The 20,302-nt window shown below is 29.2% G+C and overlaps 3 protein-coding genes across 3 annotated transcripts; 1 reads left to right on the top strand and 2 right to left on the bottom strand.

Moving 5' to 3' along the window:
• Positions 1-498: 498 nt before the first annotated feature.
• On the top strand, positions 499-10,297 carry LOC110607477 (probable protein phosphatase 2C 80). The gene is made up of 5 exons (XM_021746599.2): positions 499-659; positions 793-1,366; positions 1,677-1,983; positions 2,607-2,756; positions 9,816-10,297. Exons 2-5 carry the CDS (start codon positions 867-869, stop codon positions 10,107-10,109), a joined length of 1,251 nt encoding a protein of 416 aa, XP_021602291.1. The 5' UTR covers positions 499-659; positions 793-866; the 3' UTR covers positions 10,110-10,297.
• Positions 10,298-11,070: 773 nt separating this feature from the next.
• Positions 11,071-12,267, bottom strand: LOC122721360 (vicilin-like seed storage protein At2g18540). The gene has a single exon (XM_043948925.1). The coding sequence runs from the start codon at positions 12,203-12,205 to the stop codon at positions 11,342-11,344; it is 864 nt and encodes a 287-aa protein (XP_043804860.1). The 5' UTR covers positions 12,206-12,267; the 3' UTR covers positions 11,071-11,341.
• Positions 12,240-13,633, bottom strand: LOC110607475 (vicilin-like seed storage protein At4g36700). The gene is made up of 5 exons (XM_043962304.1): positions 13,207-13,633; positions 12,965-13,143; positions 12,791-12,871; positions 12,296-12,601; positions 12,240-12,251 (listed from the first exon to the last, which is right to left on the bottom strand). Exons 1-5 carry the CDS (start codon positions 13,631-13,633, stop codon positions 12,240-12,242), a joined length of 1,005 nt encoding a protein of 334 aa, XP_043818239.1.
• Positions 13,634-20,302: the final 6,669 nt, after the last annotated feature.

The raw sequence follows: 20,302 nt of genomic DNA, 5'->3' as shown, positions 1-20,302 counted from the left end.
AAAAAATATTTTAAATATTTATTTAAAAAAATAATAATTATAATAAATTATTTTAAAAATAAAATACAATTAAATAGATTATAATATTAAAAAAATATAAATAAAAATTATAATACGAAAGAAATATTACTTTTTATATTTTAAAATTTTAGTTAAAGATATTAATTTATATTTATTTGTAAATATTTAATCTTTATATATATATAGATATAATTAGGTTTTCAAAATCATATTGACATAATAAATCAATTAAAACAAATTATAAGCTATGTATAAGATGTGATTAAGACAAGCACGTATAATTAAAATTAAAATTTGAATTGAATTGAATTAAAATCTTAAAAATTAAATTAGAAACAACTAAATTAATTAAAATAAATAAAAATTAATTTCGATTTTTAGGCAGAGCCCCTATTTTCAGGTGCTTTTGACCGTAAAAGTACAAAATTTCAGGGACTTTTGCGTCAAAGTAGAAAAATCAGGCGGAAGAATCAGGGCATATTTCTTTTGGCTCCTACGCGAACAAAGACAACCGAGAGATAAAGATTTGGAGAGAGAATCTGAACGATAGCCCAGAACCCTTACGAGCTTCCATTCGACACTTCTTGATTCTTTCTTTCTATCCATCAATTCCTCTCACTCTTTCTAACTCCCAAAAGGTGCGTTCTTTTCTTCACATTTCAATTCCTGTTTTTAGGTTCTTTCCATATTTATATTCTGGAGCATTGAGTTTTATGATTGGAAATTTTATTTCCCATTTGAAAGAATTCCGAAATCCCATTTCCTTTTCAGGTTCCTGATGAAAATTATCGGTTTGGCTAAGGAAGTGATTGAAGAAGCAACGCTACTTGGTTTAAGAATCTAAGATGCCATCTGGGTTCATCGTGAAGCTGAATTTAGGATTTAGGACAGCGATAATTGCTAGAAATCCAGCTTCTTTCTTATCTAATAATTCTACTCGATTGTCAGTAAGGCGTTCTTTTGGTGCACTTTCTATGGCTGCCTCTAGTCCTAAGCCTGTGTTTGGTGATGTTTATATTGATGATATGATTACTACTTGTGGAAATGGATTGGAATTTTCGAAACCTAGTGGTGTTTTTTTCACGGATAAAAGTCGAGCCACTTGCTTAAAGGCGAACATGAGAATGAGAAAGGGGGAGCTGCCTAATAGTCGTTTGGTTTGTGGGTACTCTTCGTTTGATGCAATAAGGAGTGGTGAGATGAATAATTTTGTCTTTGGGCCATTGTTGAAAAACTTCCACACCATGCCTTCTTTGCAATTCTCTGCTGGGGCTGCTCGTGATGTGTCATTTGAAGGGAATTCTCGTGAGGAACAGCTTGCAAACTCCACTGTGGTATCTGGCCTGTATGTGTTCTCATCTTCTGTATGTTCCGGTTATCTTCGTTTTGTAGTAATTTACTTTTGAGTTCTGATTTCCTTTGCTAGTGAAAATGACCCCCCTCCGTTTTTCCCTTCTTTGTGATGCTTATATCAATTTGAAAGATCTCTGTACAAAATTCCTTGTTGTATGCTTTACTGTTGAATAGTTGTCCTAGCATGAGATAGACATTGGGTCATGCATAACGACTTTGCTAATTAGATTGTGTTTTGACAAACAAATTATATTTAGTGATTGAGTTGCTTGGTATTGACTGGAGAACTGTTCTTGTGACAGAAACTTGAAGCTGCTCTCAGGATCTTGTTACTTGCCACATCCTGATAAGGAAGCAACTGGTGGGGAAGATGCTCACTTTATATGTGCAGATCAACAAGCCATTGGTGTGGCAGATGGAGTAGGTGGCTGGGCAGATGTAGGAATTAATGCAGGAGAATTTGCACGAGAACTTATGTCTAATTCAGTAAGTGCAATTCAAGAGGAGCCCATGGGATCAGTTGACCCAGCCAAGGTTCTAGAGAAGGCACACTCAAGCATAAAAGCTAAGGGTTCGTCAACAGCCTGCATCATTTCCCTTACAAATGAGGTTTGTTGTCTTGTTTTCACTGGCCTGTAAACTGTAGTACAAAGCTTTGTTCCTTAATGAACAATTTGAAAGGATGTTTTGGCTTTTATGAGCACACATAATGGTTTAAATGCACTCTTATGAGCTCTGCTAGAAGCACAGATGTTTTTGGTGGAATATTAGGTGTTTCTGTTGCGGTAGTCAGTTGGTTCAAGCCATTTGATGTGCAGATTGTTTGTCTACTTCATGTACCTAACCATGATATTTCAGAAATTGTCAAGCCTTTTTCTCAAATATTATAGAATCTTCAACTGCTTCAATGGCGGTTAAGGTTATCAATTACTCTCATTGGTATTGCAAATCTGATTCTGAACTATGATAATTCAATACGTGTTGGATAAAAGTAGATTTTTCTCCCTTGCTAATCATCTTGTACAAAGTCTTTATGCCCCACCTCATTTTTGGTAGGACAAGGATTTTATATTGACTCTAGATAAAGATACTTGTACTTAGTAAATAATTTACTGTAAGCTAGGATATAAATTTGGTTTGGTTTGTGAATGAGAACCTGTGTTCTTAACATAACAAAAAGAAAAATTACTGTTGAGACTGTTTATCTGGACTGTATTTTTTGGTTGTATCAGGGAATACGTGCTATTAATCTAGGAGACAGTGGATTTATGGTGGTTAGAGATGGATGCACTGTATTCCAATCCCCAGTGCAGCAGCATGGCTTCAATTTCACATACCAACTGGAGAGTGGCAGCGGGGCTGATCTACCCAGCTCTGGCCAGGTTAGTTAATGGATTTGACACCATATAGATGTGTAAATTTTTTGACATATACTTAGAGGGAAGGGGGAGCAATTATAATATAATAGAATTTTCCTACATATGCGCATGAGCGCCTACACATGCATATATAAAATAGTGTATAAAATATATAGTAAATGAAAATAATACAAACATGGTTTTAAATAACATAACGTAACGGCCGTTATTTCTTGGAAAGGTTTTCCAAGGAGCCGTTACCGTTAAGGCCGTTATTTTACGGCGATTAAAAATTGTGTTGGTGACAGCCACCGTACTTAACGGCCATAAAGGCCTCTACCTTCATTTGATGGGTAGAAATCTTTAGAATTGCTGCAAGAGACCACTTGCAATGTAGTGTATGAATTCTTGAATGTAGAAGACACTTTTTTTCTTCACATTTGAAGCCTTCAACTTTCCTCCCAAGCCAAAATTTACCCTTTTTTTATTCCTCTCAAGTTTCTCTAAATTTTCTCTCCACTTTAAGACTCTTCAAGAGCTATTAGTCAACTTCTCTAGAAATTCTTGTGTTGAAAAGCTCAAATCATCCAGGATACTAAGTGGTTTTGAAGTGTTATTGAGCAAAAAGTTGGTTCTTATTATTTCTCAATAATTTTTAGATATTTTTAATCAATTCTTAGTGAATGCATAAATAAAAATAATTAGAAGTTAGAATGTTAGATAATTTATGTTAGAAAATCAGAACATAAGTTATTATTATTTTTTTAACAAGCTTTTAGATATTTTTAAATCATTTTTTAGTGAATGCATAATTAAAAATAATTAGAAGTTAGAATCCTAGATTAGAAATGTAGAACTTTATAAGTTCATAATTATAACCTAATATCATTAATACTAATTATTAAATGAGTTTTATGCTCTTACAAGTTATAATAAATGATAACTAAGTATTAAGTATAAAATATTAATATAAAATTTACAAGATTAAAAATTTATGAAAAATAGGTATAAAAAAAGAACATGACTTTAAATTTAAATGTAGTTTCTTTAAATATTTAAAATTATTTTGCATAATATAAATACTAAACTCTTATTCTAGTAGTAGTTGGGGTTAGTTATTATGTATAATGTTTAAAACTTATAAATTTTGTGTTTATTAGATATATTTGTATTTATTATTAAGTTGTATAACTTACTTTTAATTATATCTTTTAATATTTGTTAATTTCATAAACTTTGCAAATTTTTCAAAAAAATTGCTTAGCAACAGGCCGTTACGTTATGACTGTTACAAATTTGTTTCCATTAATGGTGACTGTGACCGTGAACACAATTTGAAATCACAATTTGAAATCATGAATATAAAATATCAAGCTACAAAATTTTTGTCGATTCAAAACTTATACTAACATCTCTACAACAACAGCAAATGTAACTTTACAAAATAATAGTTTTCTTCATTATATAACTTCTTGATATAAATTATATCATTTAAAAAATATTGACATCAAAGTATTATATATGATCCATATATAACTGGAAAAAAAAATATTGAATTAAGCTATCATTGTTTTTAAAGGGCGAGCCTTTCCTTGCTTGGCGCAAGGAGAAAAGGCTAAACCCTATACAACTAACTGGAGAACTAAATTTTATGTATTATTTAGAGAATGTATTTCTCATTAGTTAGCATAATTATAGATATATATATATATATATATATCTTAACTAATTAGGAAACAAATTGTAATATCTATATAGTTGACTTTCAAATTCAAGTATATTCCAATATTGAAGAAGATTACATATTTATATCTTATAATTATGCTAACTAATTAACTAATTAAGAAGGAATTAACACAATATACATAATGTGTGTAATTATATATATATAATTACACACACATATATGTATGCCTCACTTCAAAAAGGCGTCACGCCTCACCTTGCCTCTTGCAATAGGAGATTCTGTTGTCTTAGTATCACTTCTCGTCTTGATAATATTGTAATATTGTAAATTATAAATAGCTAGATTATATGGTTAATAGTATAAGATTAAAAAATGATGATCATTAAAATTAAATTAACATATAAATTAAAGATAAGAATAATAAAGTAAATATAAGGGACAATGGCAAAAAACTATTGTAACTTATCATTAAATTAATATATTGAAGTTAACACCTTGGTCACGTAAGTGTCCAAGTTAGTACCAAATAATGGTAAAAGAAAATGCAAACTTTTCTACTCGTAATAGGGGTATAAAGGAATCAAATTATTTGTGAAATATTCGAGGCTCGATTCAATAAAAACTCGATTGGGCTCTGCTCAACGAGCCGAGCTCGAGTTCACTTTTTAGGTTCGTTTAATAGACAATCTGAGCTTGAACTCAGCAGTATTCGACTAGATTAAACTTATAAGTTCGATTCATTTTCAAGTTTATGAGGTTTATGAGTAAGCTGGCGAGTTGACTCATTGAGCAGACTTGTGAACAAGCTCATTGGTTGTAGAGAGTGTGAGTAAGGCTTATATAGGACTAAGGACTTTGTCAAAATTACCTTGGTTTTGACAACAGTCCAGTCCTGTCCTCGAGTCTATGTGTTTGTGTTTTATCTCTAATTAAAAAAAAAAGTCATGAGTTATATCATTTGTAATTCAAATATTTATATTAGTGTTGTATTTTATAAATGTGTAATTATATTATTTTTTTTTCTAAAGAAAATTTACTATTTAAAAATTATAATATAATCATTACAAAAATATATTTATAATAATTTATATTTTGATTTTAAATTTGTAATAAAAAAGTTAATATTATCACAATAATATATATATATATATATATATATTTAGTATATTGAAATAAAATATGTTCTTAATATAAAATATAAATACTTGATAATAAATATTAAGTAATAATTTTAGAAAAAAAAAAGTAATAGTATAAATATTTATTTATAGGAAAAAGTTATAAATACTATATGAATGATGATACAAGTGATATTATCATAAATTCTATTTCAATTTCTAATATTTATTTATATTATTTCTCTTTCTTTATTTTTAAACTCTTAAAAGACATAAATAATAATAAATTATATAAGCATATATATTGTTAATGCATATATCTCTCTCCCTTTGCTTGAGTAACTACATTATTAGTTTGTATATTTCTCTCCTACTATATGTCTATTTAAGTAGACAATATTATTATATTTTTAAAAAATATCTCTCTTGAATCTCTCTTAATGGACTATTATTATTGTCACTACTTTCTTGTCTATATATATGCTTTTATGATTATTCTCATACTTAATATTGCTTTAATTTGTTACTTACATAATTTTATAAATTAAATTGTTCATAGTATATAAATTAATACAATGATATGGATGAAGTTTGGTATAATGTATATATATAATTATGTAATTAAGTTGATTATATTTATATTAAATATATTCATTTCATATAATAGTTTATTTTTATATTATAAGAGTAATTTTTGTATTGTATATAATAATTCAGGGGGAAAGTATAAAGTTGTACCATATGGTTTCAGTCATTTTCACTTCAGGTCTGTGGTTCAATTTGTGTTAAAAATAGTATCATGTGGTATAATACCATTAGCAAATAGCGACAATTTTCATACACTGTTAGAAAATACTGATGTGACAAGGAAAACATAATTATTAATTAGAAGAGAAAACTAAAAAAAAATCTGTGGTTTCTCGTAATTTTCAGGTTAGAGTCTATAGTTTAAATTTGTGTCAAAATAATAGTCTGTTATATAAATTTAACATTGGTTTAAATTTGACGGCATTTGAAAATTATCGTTGTTTATTAATGGCACCATAACATGAGGAAATAGTTCGACAGAAATTGAATCACAAAACTTAGAAGTGAAAAATCGATAAAATTATAAGGTAGTTTTTATATTTTTTTCATAATTTAATATAAATAATATATTTGAATTAAAACTAAAATAATAATAATATTAGGAATTAAATGATAATGTATTAATAATAATGATATTACATTAATAAATTTGGTATAAAAATATCTCTTGATACTTAGCAGCAAATATATGTAATTTTAGTCAAAACTACGTAATTTAAATGAAAACTCTTTCTCCCTAGATATATATAAATTTATACATCAATACATATAGTTTAATTAATATTGATTAAATGATAATTGAGCTCATTATTATATGAAATTGAATTTATGCTGGATACATTTTATATAATTAATTGAAGGTTTATAATTAGAATTTGAGATAATAAATATTAATACTTAAAAGTTATAAATGATAATAGTAATAATAATAATAAATAAATAATAATGAAACCATAAACTAGTTTAAATATTTAATATATGTTACCATATAATAATTTTTTTTAGCTAACTAATAAAAAAATAATAAAAAAAAACTCATGACAAAAAAAAAAGGACTTAATTGTCTCTTGAACCATTGCGCCAGTTGTCCATAGTGATTCTTATATTAGGTTGTAGTAAATATAAGCGTGGGCTACACAAGTGTTGTATCAACATTCAAGAATCCCGCATCGAAAGTTGAAGAAGTAACATGGAGGAGTATAGCTTCTTTATAAAAGGACAAGAAGACTTCTACCTTCTTTTTCAAGCTTTGGTTTTAGTAGATTTTAATTAAATTTTAAAAAAATATAGTTATTTAAAGTCTCCTAATGACCTTATAGTTTAAAATTTATTTTTAATTTAAATAAGTTTAATTTAAGCTTGTTTATAATTTAAATGAGCTTGAATTATATTGAGCTCGTCTATAATTTTATCAAGTTGGAACTCTAGCCTTTTGAGTATACTTGTGAGTTAAGCTCGTCTATAATTTTATCGAGTTGAAACTCTAACCTTTTGAGTATACTTGTGAGTTGAAACTCTAACCTTTTGAGTATACTTGTGAGTTAAGCTCGAGTTGACTCGTCAAGTGATAAACAAATTCATTTTAAATTGAGCTCGAGTCTAATATTTTCATGAATTGAGCTCAAGCTCATAGATGAAGCTCGAATCGAGTTTGAGCTCGAGCCTCCAAATATTTAGCTTCAGCTTGATTTGATTACACTCGTAACGCTTAACAATTCTATATCCTAAACCCTTTTTTTTAAACAAATCTATCCTAAATTATGCCACTTAATTTAATTGTATCCCACATTAAATTTAACATTTTTTCACATAAAGTTTATTAATAAAAAAATTAAACACTAATTTATTATAACCTCCAAATTAAATGCTCTAACCTCTTACAATAAATATTTATACCTTGAAAATCCTTCAATGTTGAAGAAACAATGGAGCCCAGATTCATAATATTGATTCCATGAGCATTTCTCTAACAACCAAATCACTCAAAATCATTCACAAATTAAAATAAAACCTCAAGAATATACATGTTCCTGAACCTGAAAGAAGAAAAAGAAAAAGAAAATCAACATAAATGGGTTAGTGTGTTTAATTTCAAGTTAAAATAAATTACTGTATGTCATTTAGGATGTTTATATAGCTAAAGTGTTATATTAATACGGAAAAAAAGTTAATGATGCAGTACAATTAAATTAAATGCTATAATTTAGGGTAAATTTGTTAAAAAAAAAGTTGTTACAACTCCAAAAAGTTTAGTTCTTTTTTTTTTTTTTTTAACATTGTACCATATTAATTTAGGGGATAGGGATTATATTAAAATATTAATTCAAGATACTGACACAGATAAGATGTGGCAAATTATTTACTTTGACATTTCGATTTAACAATAAGGTTTTATGAATTGAGAATCAAATCAAATCATATGATTTGATAAAGATTCTAAAAATTAATTAAAATTAATATATGTTCTAAAAATAAGTGAAAAAAATCTTACAATGATATATTTTGATAAATGTATAAATGTCATTTATATAAATAGAAATATCCTTTGTAGAATAAATATGTATTTTTTTATGTTATATAGCTTTATGTTATAAATCATAAACTTTGGAATTGTAGACAGTAGTTATCATATTATATATATACTAATCAAGAGTCAAATTGAGAATCAAATGGAGAATCAAATCGAGAATTGTAAGATTCAGACATACTAAAGGAGTCACCTTATAGAATCAAATCGATTTGTTGCGAAATTGATTTGAATTGTAATCGAGAATATTCTAACAATGGTGTAGTTGCATAGTTTAGGGTATAGCAGTTAAAAATTTTTGTTTAGGGGTAAAATTCTTAGAAACTGAAATGTTTTTTTTTTTTTTGGCTATTATCCCTAAAAATAAATTTATTTTTATTAAATTGATCAGTAAAAAATTTGTGTGGGAGTTGATTCCTAATTTTATTAACTTAGAACTATCTGAATGAAATAAATTTTTTAAGTTTAATAAAATAAATGAAAGAAAGCAAAATGGGAGTAAAGGCAAAAATTACATTATCCATAGAATGATAGAGACAACAAAAATAAAAATAACAAAATCCATCTAATTTTAGATTATATAATAAGAAATTAGTAAATTAACTTGTATTTAATTTTAAAATAACAATTACCAATCAAATTTTAATTTATAAATATATAAGTTTGATTAATTAGTTTATAATTAAACTTCTGAACATTTTTAAGACAACTAAATAATTTTAAAGCTTCAATTTAAAATATAATATATAAATTATAAATTGACATATAGAATATTTGAGGAGGCCATTTAATGAAAAATAAAAATTTAGTGCATTTTATTTATTTATTTATTTATTTATTTTTTAGATATGTAGAGATGCTAAAAAATGGGGAGATTTAATAAAAAAAATTATTTTACTTATTAAACTATTTTTTAAAATGTTTCAGTAGCCAAGGCCCAAGACCTATTTTAGGACAATGTACCATAAAAATTAAAAATATTTAAATTATATATTACATGTAAATTTTAATTTTTCTTTCTTTTCATAATATTTCAATGCTTGAGGAGTAATGAATTTTCCCTTTTTTCTATTATAGTAGCTTAATTGAATGGTTTGCAATTTGAGATTATGAAAAAACAAAACCGTGTGACTTGAGCATCCTTTTGGGTTAAACTTTTCCAGGTTTTCACATTTCCTGTTTCTCCCGGTGATGTAATAATTGCTGGAACAGATGGATTATTTGACAACTTGTATAACAATGAGGTTACTGCTGTTGTTGTTCATGCGGTAAGAGCTGGGTTAGGGCCTCAAGTAACAGCTCAGAAGATTGCAGCTTTGGCACGTCAACGGGCACTGGACAGGAACCGACAAACCCCTTTTTCAGCTGCTGCTCAAGACGCTGGATTCCGCTACTATGGTGGCAAACTTGATGACATTACTGTTGTTGTTTCGTACATAACAATCTCTAACGTGTGATAATGTCTTCTCCCATGTAGCTGGAACCAATAGCTTGTTTCTTGATGCGCTCTTTAATGGCTGGAAAAATCCTATAGCTGTATTTTTTTTCCACAAAACCTGGCATAACAAGTCATTCATAAAGGCTTATTGGTATCTTTGATCGCTCCGTTTTCTTATTGATGAAATGTGAATCTTTGATTTCTCCATTTTTGTTAGCGTAGCTCTGTACTTCTTTTCCCCGCCTTTACCTAATTAAAGCTTTGTTCTTCTAACTGCATAAATAGGCCTTCATTACTTGTGGAGCGAATCTGTTGCATAAAGCTGTGTACTTTCAGGATTCTGGTGTTATGGTCGCCAGTGATGTCTCTCTCCTGTGCCATTGGTGGGCAGTGGTTGTAGGGGAAATAGGACAATACAAGCAATGAGCGAATCAGAAACAGGAATAGAAACTCAGCAGCGGTCCTGAAAGTATCTTTTTTCAGAGAGCCGCTTCAACAATTTTGAAGCCTCTGGCTATCAAGCATTACAGTGCGCATCAGAAAAATCACGACAAAACCTTCAGTCTCTGATGCAACTAATCCAATTCCGATCATTTAACTTGCACGAATTTTCTACTCCTCGAAAAGCATGCAAAGCGGTTCAAATTTTCAACTAATCCCATTTAATTTACTTGCACAAGTATTACAGCGCCACATTAGTAAAATCATGGCAGAACCTTCAGTCTCTTATGCAATTACTCCTATTCCGACCATTTAACTTGCGTGAATGAAAGCTCCTTGAAAGCCTGCAGTGCGGTTCAGATTTGAGTTTAAATATTAGCCTGGATGAGGAAGATCTGAAATTCCTGGCGTGTTATAAGATCGGAAGATTCAATTTACATTTTCCGCCATCTGAAGCTTCTTCAAATACCAGTTTAAAAATCAAGGTAACTATAGCGTACTGAGAGACCGGAAAGTTTTAAGCAGCTAGTGTCGTATAAGATTAGCATTGCAGAGCTTATTTCACAAACATGAGAAACGAACATGGATTCCAAAATTTATTTTACACGAAAGCACCAATGTCCAAATCCACATAGAAAGAATGATCTAAGCTCATTACATGGTGCACATGATGTCTAAATTTCAAGCATAGATCGCAGAGCTTATTAAGGAATTAAAAAGCTGGAAAACAGGGCATAGCCTAGGAGCTTTTATTGCCACAACTATGGAGAGAATGACCGAGGATTGTGAATGCAGCTATTGTGTCTCCCGTTAAAGCTTCCAGACTTTTCTTGCAGCTGTTCTTCCTCGGTCACCACTACCTTCATGCTCTTGCTCTTGTTCTCTGGTTCCTTGTTCCTCTGGTTCTCTTCTCTGTTTCTTTTCTTTATGACGGCCTTCACCTCCTTGTTGTTCTCTTTTCCTCTCCTTCGTAGCTTCTTCTTCTTCCCTTTGTTTTTCTATTTCCTCTCGCCTGGCCTGTTCTTTCTCCTTTCTTGCTGCTGCTTCTCGTCTTTTCTTTTCCTTTCTTTGCCTTTTTTCTGCTTGTTTTTGTGCTTTGTCCTTTCTTTCCTTTTCTTTTCTCTCCCTTTCTTTTTCCTTTTCCCTTGCCTTCTCTTCCTCTCTCTCTGCTTCTTCCTTTTCTCTTCTTTTCTCTTCCTCTCGTTTTTTCTCTTCTTCTCTCTTCCTAGCTTCCTCTTCCTGTCTTTCTCTTTCGGTTTCTTCCTTCATTATCGCATCTTCTTCCTCAGCACAAGACGTGCACTCCAATATGATTTCGTCTTCCTGAGGAGTCAAGAGCTCATCAATGGTTGTGTTAGTGACATTGAAGGACATGGCCAAGATGTGGCTGTTCAAAGTTTGGAGGACTGAGCTTTTCCCAGCTAGAAATTGAGGATAATTTCTCCTTGTTGATGTGCTAAATCCCATGAAAATAAATGAATCATTGTTGAAAGACATTTGAGCCATAGGATGGAATCTAGGTACAGCAAAGACATCTCCTTCTTTAACACTGAACCTCCTATTTTTGCACTCTGTTTCATTTAAATTTCTTGAACAAACCACCCTTACAATCCCTTGTCCTTCTAAAACTATTGCTATCTCAGTTGCCATTGGATTCCAGTGTGGCGCCACCATCGACGCCTGCAAGTAAAATACATCAATGGAATTGCTACTGCCATTTCTGATTCAAAATTAAAATAAAAAAGAAGCAAAATTTTTATATACCTTTGTCAAGTTCACCATGAAAACACCAATATTAGAACCTCTTAGGGATTTCAAGTCTCCTCTGTCAACAGTCACACTCCATCCATTACAGTTTTCAAAATCTGGGCCAGCTTCTAGAATGTTGAATGTCTTGGTTTTCTTGTTCCCACCATTGATGCCATGGAAGGAACTAGCTTTGTTGCCAGTAAGTGCTTGTAGAAATCTAGATTCTAGTTCCAAAAGTATTGATTTCTTCTCTTGCATTGCATGGACAATGGGTGGTGGCCTCATTGCTTTAGTCATTCCTTCTATTACATCACCTGGGACCTTAAAACACCAGTTTCAGCTACTCATTAGTTTACTATCTAGTCCCTATAGTATCTAGTCTTAGAAGAATGTTCTGATTCCAAGATTACTAAATAACCAAATAGTAATTTTTCCTAAATCTGACTAGAAAATAGAGAACCATCTAATTAATCACCAAAAGAAATTTATGGCAAAGCTGCAGTACAGTACCTTAAAAGCTGATTGGAGGAGTTTATTATCAAAGCCAAGGACCAAATCTCTGATGCTAGAGTATGCTCCAATGGCTGGCTCCTGCAATTTTGATAGTACATTGACAGAATTTTATACACATATTCTCAGCTTCTATTCCGAGGAAAGGAAAGATTCCAATCAAGAATTTCATACATAGACATCTTCATCTGTATTTGAAAATATTGAATAAATACTCAGCTTCTCTCCTTCTGGCTCCAAGCTACTTTGCAGAAAGAAAATTGAGCCTGGATGTAATCTATACACATCTCCTCTCCTTAAATTCACCCTCTTCAGTTCTCTTCCATCTTCAGCCCAACTCAGCTTCCCCCTCCCTATATTCAGCATAAGCATTAGAGAATCTATAAATTAAACATGTTGAAGAGAGAAAATTTTACCTGTTTTCACATAAAACACCATATCAGTATGAAGAAGGACAGGAAGAAACAAGGAACGAGGCACCAAGGTGATGAACTCAAGATGGTAAGCTCCTCTTGTTCCCCTAGAGATATCAACGGTTGAGATCTCCCCATATTCTGTTATCATTAAAGTCTTCCTATGTTCCCTCTTCACCATAGAAGGTCTCATCCCAGAAGCATATTCTTCCTCCCTGAAAGTCTCCGCACGAAGAGAGCAACAAAGGGAAAGAAAAAGGACGAGTGGTAAGAGTGAACAAGGCATCATTGAAGCTTTCTCAAACATTTTCTTCCCCAGAATTGGAATCAATTCATAGGACTCACTGACATTGGTGAACTGATCAGTGTTAATCTGTATATAAAGACTGAGAAGGAAGGTGAAGGAGTCTCTGCATGTGGACACGTGCATGTTGATGGAACACTTGGCGGGAACTAAGATGCATTCTTCCGGAGAAAATACAAATTGGTTGTTAGAAGTATTGATCGATTAATTTTCATTTGGTCCTAGTCTCACGTTTATCTTGGCTTAACTCTAGTAGAAATTGCATATGTTCCATCAACAGCAGCACAGGTAACAACAAATCTCTCTCTCTCTCTCTCCCCTTCATCTTTTTTATGTATTTAAAAATTAAGAATCTGTGGAATGATGGTGCATTACTGTATAAAAATTTAATTTTAATATTTTAATTTTAATTATGATTTAATCTTTTATATAATTAAAAATAATATATTATTACCATTAATTTAATCGATTTCACTCAATTTTATTGATTTTTTTAATTAAAATTAAATAAATCAAAATTATTAAAATTTTTAAAAATAAAAAATAAATTAAAATTTTAAATTAATTTAATTCGACCGTGCATTATTAAGAATCCCTGAACTCTAGGGCTAAATAAGTTTCGGTCAAATGCTTGTAAAGCTGCCGTTGCACGCTTTTTGGTTTGTGCGGAGAATGGAATTGAAATGGCAGAGCCTTCGCTATGGTGTGCAGCGTGAAGACAATTAGTACATAAAAAAACTTAGTTTGAAATACCTGATTTTAAAAAAATTTAAAAGAAATGATTTTTTTTTAAAATTTTTACATTTAAAAAAATTAATAATATAAAAATTTACTTCACTTGAATTTTTATGAAAATTAATTTTAATTAAAAGTAAATCTTTCTAAAATTATTAAAATTTTACAATAAATAATTTCAATTAAAATTATTTATATCAAAATAACTCTTTTTATTTTCTTTTTTTTATTCTTTATTTTTTATTTATTTTAATTTTAATTTTATTTCTTATTTTTAATTAATAATTGCACTTTAAAAAATTATTTTAATTTAATATTAACTATTAATACTTAATATATTTATAATCTATAAAAATTTTATTATATTATTTTGTTAATTTTAAAAAAATATTTTTAATATTTTTAATGGTAAAAAATTATGTAAAATTTTAAATATTATAAAAATATTAATAATGATTTTTCAATAAATGAAATATAAATGATTATTATTTATAAAAAATATTTACATTTAGTTTAAAAATAATAAGAATGATGAATAAATTAAATCAATTTAAATTTATTATTAATTTATCTAATATAAAAGAGTTTAATTGAATTTTATTACCTTTAAATTAATTTCAAACAAATGAATTTTTTCATTAAATTAAATTCTATAAATAAAATTCAATTTTTTTCCATAGGAGAAATACATACCAGGATAAAAGGAATATAAAAATCTAGACCAGAAAAGCTTAATCTTAGGCTAGAAATGATAAGGCTTAGTTTTCTTGGTTTTACCAAAGTTAAAGTTTGGGTCACTAATTCAATTTTCAATTAGAATTAAAATTGAGGTCACTAATTTAAGTTTCTTAGGTATTTTAATTTCCTTTTAGTGTTGCTATGTCATTTTCTCCTTGTCCAGACCGGCAAGGAGAAATTTTATTACCTCACCGCCTAGAGATGGAAAGAGTTTACTGTTTGGTTTTTTTGTTTTTTTTTTTTTAATTTTTTTTCTTTTATTTCTAAGGCATGCATATCATGAGTTAAAAGAGAAGGTGTTAGATCTATGATACCTATGACTTTTCCTATGTTTTTTAGTTATGTTAATAGTTTGTATGCAGGTTTTCTTGGCTCTTCAACTTAGATCTTATGTGCTTGTATCGGAAAGTCAGAGATTCCTTACCATTAGGGGAGCCAGGAGCTTCCCTTTGGTAGGGTACTGCTGTGGCACCACCGGCTGCGCCGCTGCGGCACCTTTATCCCCCTTCAAAGCATTTTCTGGTCGCCGGTACGGCACGTGCTCCCCCTTACCGTACCTTCCCTTCGCCCTTGTCCCTTACTCAGTTTTTGAAACAGAACTCAGCAAGACTCTTCTTCTCTTTATTACACTTTTCACCTGATGCGCTCCAGTAGGTTGAATATCTACACCAGTTTTTAAAGGATCTTATTGTCTACTATTGTAAATCTCAATGATCTTTAACCACTTTTCTTCAGTGTCGAATGGTCGATCCCAAAATGGCTACAGACCATCGGAGCTCTTTTAGTATCCTCTTTATAGGCTCTAGTGAATCTTGAGCTGGTTCTTCAAGTATTTTAGTTTCTTAGTTATGGAAAAATGGATGGTTGCTAAGCTTGGTTTTTCTATGCTTCAATAGTTTCTTCTCATTCCTAATGATTTTGCTTCATTCACTTTACTTCTTCCGACAACAATAGCAACCAAAATCTCTTCCACCATAACAAGCTAGATATTTTTAGGTTTAGTATATTCTTTTGTAGCCTAGAGTGGTGTAATTGGATTTTTAGCCTTTATATAATTACATTATGTTTAAAAAAAATATATTTGACATTATTATTGGAGCTGATATTGAGAAAATTGTTTTCTTAAATATAGTAGTTAACTAAATATTCGTGAGCACTTTATTCTTAGTGGACCGACTCGGTGCAAACACAATTTAGTTTCAGTTCAATAAATATGAGAATACCTATTGTTATAAAATAAAATATAAATTTAAAACATTCTCGATATAAATTGATCATAAAAATATTAAAAAAATAAAATAATTGAGTTGTTTACAATCCATTTTAGATGGCGATTAGATGTGAAATTAATATTCAGCCAATGAATGTATGCTTATAGCTAGATAATAATGTAAATTTAATAAAGTGCCATGGTATATAAAAAACAAGTTTTAACCCTATGGATCATCTGTATAAAGCTAAAAACCATCAAATTGTTAAGGTTCATCTCATTTTTACAACTAACTATGTCCATCAAACCCTAACTAATATAAATCTAAGTAAAAAATAGTGTTATGATAATCATCTTTAAACAATAAAAGTAAAATATAAAATTTTATATAGTTTTGTTTTTTAATATACGACTACGTCCATATATATTTATCTTCCATTATTTTTAATAAAATTATCAATTACAAACTCAAACTATCTATTTATCAACCTGATTACTTACAATTAATTTCTCACTATAAATTACTCTTAATAAATATATTAATTATTCTCTTTCATTCTCTTATAGAAATAACTCAATATATACTATAACTACAATATATATATATCACAAAGAATGATTTTAATTAAGACTCCATTTATTTTCCAAAAAATATTTTACAGGAAAATATTTTATATATGTTTTAGCGTTTGAAGCACTCAGAAAATTTAGTCAATAAAAAATATTTTTTTTAATAAAAAAATAAGTCATTTTAAGAAAAAATGACTTTTTCTTTTGACATCTTTATTAAAATCTTTATACATAATTTTTTTAATAAAATTTATTTTTTAAATTAAAATTAAACAATAAAAAATAAGTTACCTCATCAAAAGTTATTTTCCATGAAACAAATTTTTCTCAGAAAACATTTTCTACGAAAAATATTTTTTAAATATAAATTATTTTCTGCAAATAAACGGAGGCTAAATGGGTAAATCCATTTCATCACTTTAGCACGAAACATCTCTCTTATTTTATGGTAGTGCACTACACTAGGTAAAAGCTACTCTTCATGATGGGCAAAAGTCTTTCTCCTTAATTAGAAAAAAATTAAATACTCTATCTACGATACTTTTATTCATAGTGTTAGACTATACAATTTTAATTTAATTAGAATTTTCATTAGGTTTAAAAATAATATATAAATAGGAGATTTATTCTATCTAAATTTAAAAAAAATACTCTAATTAAAAAAAGTATTATAATATGATTATGAGTCGAGGAATTTTATGATCTTTTCCATGATATTAGATATAGGATTTATGATTCATGGCAATAAGGCACACCTCTTGTTTTTGGTGTGAGTGAAAAGTAGATTAATTGCTTACAATCTTTTCATTTGCTCTATCAAATTTACTGAGGGTTGGTAGCTCCTTTTGATTGCCGGGAAAGTTGTTACTATGGCACCGGTATCTTGGAGCCACTCTGCTTCATCCAAGGATCATGCTCTCATTGGCTAATGTTGGCTGTAGGCTCTATGGTGTTTCCTTCTCGTACATCCTGATTGTGATTTGGACTACTTCTGATCTATCTTCCTTCTCGTGATTCTAGATATAAGCTTTTGCTGTTCTTCCAACTTGTTAGTTGTTTAGTGTTGATCGGTGATACTGTAGTAAGGGTAACATTTGCACGGTGATGGTGGTGATAGATCCAGGCGGTGCCTCATTTTCTATCGATGCATGTTATGTGGTTGGTGTGGTTTAAATTGAATGAGTTGGGTTGGGTTGGAGTGGATTGGGTTAATAGTTTTGAATTTATTTGTGATTGGTTTGGTTTATTTATTTTATTTTGGTTTTTTTGAGTTTATGAGTTGTAAATTGATTTTTTATTTCTTCTGTATACTTTCCTCTTCAGATCTTGAAAAATGCAATCTATTTTTAGCAGTGATAAAAAATGATATTATAAGTATATACAAAAAGAAAAAAAAAAATTAAAAAGTGAGAGAGAGGGCTTGCCTAGGTGTAAGGTAAGGGTGAGCATTCGGTCGGTTCGGTTCAAAATCGAACCGAACCGAATCAACCTAAAACCGAAATTTTAGTGTTTATAAAAACAGAACCGAACCGATTTTGATCAGAAACCGAATCGAACCGAACCGGTCTGATTCGGTTCGATTCGGTTCGGTTTGATCAGTTTCAAATTTTAATAATTTTTTTATTTTTTACACTTTATTTTTGATATTTTAAAATTTAAATAAAATATTTTAATTTTAATATGATTTAATTTCTCTATATTATTGAAAAAATATATTATTATTACTAATCGGTTCGGTTCGATTTTTTCGGTTTTTTTTATCAAAATCGAACCGAACTGAAATCACCGAAATTTTTGAAATTAAAAACCGAACCGAACTGAAATATATAAAAAACCGAACTAAAATTTTAAATCAGTTCGATTCGGTCGATTTTTTTAATTTAAACCGAATACTACTCACCCTTAATGTAAGGTACGTTTGGTAAAAAAAATAAATATATAATATAACTATTATCACATTGTAAATTTAATTATTATGTTTATAATTCAAAAAATCATGCAATATATTGATAATTTATATTTATTTTATAAGTATAAATAATTTATTAATATATAATAAAATTTATTTTAATATAAAAATTTTATAGTTAATAAATATTTAAAAGATAATATGGTCTAAATAAAAGATGAAGTCTTAACAGCTACCAGCTGAAGAAAAGTACAAGACCCAATTAAAAAAGAGAAAGAAAATTGAATTATTGATACAACATTTTATCGTAAGCAAGAATAATTGAGCCCACGTAACTAAACTACAGCAAAATAAATAAAATTAGAAGAAAATAAAAACAAGCTAAACATGGGCAACCCAAAGACATTTGCACATGTAGAAAACATAGTAAAGTTAGTTGAGGAAAAGAGGAAGAGAAGGAGAAAGAGAGATATCTGCTTTGAAGGCGTGAAAGAAAGAGTGAGGTGGACGTTCAAGTGGAATGCTTTATGAAGACAGGATAAGATAAAATAAAGAAGCCTTCTTTTGTTCTAGATACTTGCCCTTTTCTAAAGATCATCAACCAGGAATTGAAGGTGGAAAAATGAAGAGAGAGAAATATAAGAAACAAATATAAAGCTCTGCAGTCCCCTCCTTTTCTAGGTGCACTGCCTCTCTTATTGTGACATATTAAGTTAGAAAAATTATTATTTACTCTCTGTATTATAAAAAAATTTATTAATTAGTTTCTCAATTTTAAAAAATATATTAAAATATTTTTAAAATTTTAAAATTTATTCTAATTAGTCATTCTTTTAATTTTAATTATTAAGTATTGATAAAAGTTTAAAATACTATTAATTGGAGAATTAATTAATTTATATTTTCATAAAATTGAGAGATTAATTAATAAATTTTTTCATACTATAGCGATTAAATAGTAGAATATTTAATATTTAAAATTAATAAATAATTGATTAGTAGATTTTTTTAATAGTAGAATATTTAAAGTGTTTTTAAAAATTAATAAATTAATTAATGAGTTTTTTTATACGATAGAAGTGAAATATTGAATTTATCTTAGGAGGAAATGATATGGTATAGCAGCTAATGGGATGGGTGGGAGAGGGAGGAGATTGTGATCCGCAAAGGAGAAAGTGATTACAGTTTTTCATGGGTGGCATGTTCAAAGAGGGAGGAATAAATTAAAGAAATTTTTAAGTGCACTCGATCCACCGCGAATCTAAAACATATGAAAATGAATTTATTTTAATTGTTTTTTATAAAAAGCACACTTATTAGTATTTTGAGTTCAGCGTAAATTTAAGTTTTTTCCTATAAATTATAGCAAATGATGAGTCATCGTTGACGATCATCTCTACTTGATAATATTTTTCTAAAATAATTACAATGTATAGTAGGAATTGAGCAGTTTTCAAATCATGCATAATATAAAAAATAATTTTAAAATTATGCAGGATCTGAAAATATTTTTGGATCCTGTGTGGCAATCCAGTGTGTTCGGTAGTATGGTTCGACATCCATAGTGTCGAACAAATGAAAGTTCGACACCATGGGTGTCGAACTGTGGTATATTGAGCTTGTTCGGTACTAT

This window comes from Manihot esculenta, chromosome 12, assembly GCF_001659605.2.
Source record: "Manihot esculenta cultivar AM560-2 chromosome 12, M.esculenta_v8, whole genome shotgun sequence".
Classification (NCBI taxonomy): Eukaryota; Viridiplantae; Streptophyta; class Magnoliopsida; order Malpighiales; family Euphorbiaceae; genus Manihot; species Manihot esculenta.
The sequence above is the reverse complement of the archived record's forward strand: the minus strand, read 5'-3'. Positions and strand labels throughout refer to the sequence as shown.

Bases quoted from the DNA above. Each gene is read 5' to 3' on its own strand.
- LOC110607477 (XM_021746599.2), top strand. From the start codon at position 867: ATGCCATCTGGGTTCATCGTGAAGCTGAATTTAGGATTTAGGACAGCG. The intron at 1,367-1,676 runs GTATGTGTTCTC...TTCTTGTGACAG, and splicing joins TCCACTGTGGTATCTGGCCT to AAACTTGAAGCTGCTCTCAG. The intron at 2,757-9,815 runs GTTAGTTAATGG...AAACTTTTCCAG, and splicing joins ATCTACCCAGCTCTGGCCAG to GTTTTCACATTTCCTGTTTC.
- LOC122721360 (XM_043948925.1), bottom strand. From the start codon at position 12,205: ATGGTGGCGCCACACTGGAATCCAATGGCAACTGAGATAGCAATAGTT.
- LOC110607475 (XM_043962304.1), bottom strand. From the start codon at position 13,633: ATGCACGTGTCCACATGCAGAGACTCCTTCACCTTCCTTCTCAGTCTT. The intron at 13,144-13,206 runs GTAAAATTTTCT...TGCTGAATATAG, and splicing joins GGTGTTTTATGTGAAAACAG to GGAGGGGGAAGCTGAGTTGG. The intron at 12,602-12,790 runs GTACTGTACTGC...TGGTGTTTTAAG, and splicing joins TCCTCCAATCAGCTTTTAAG to GTCCCAGGTGATGTAATAGA.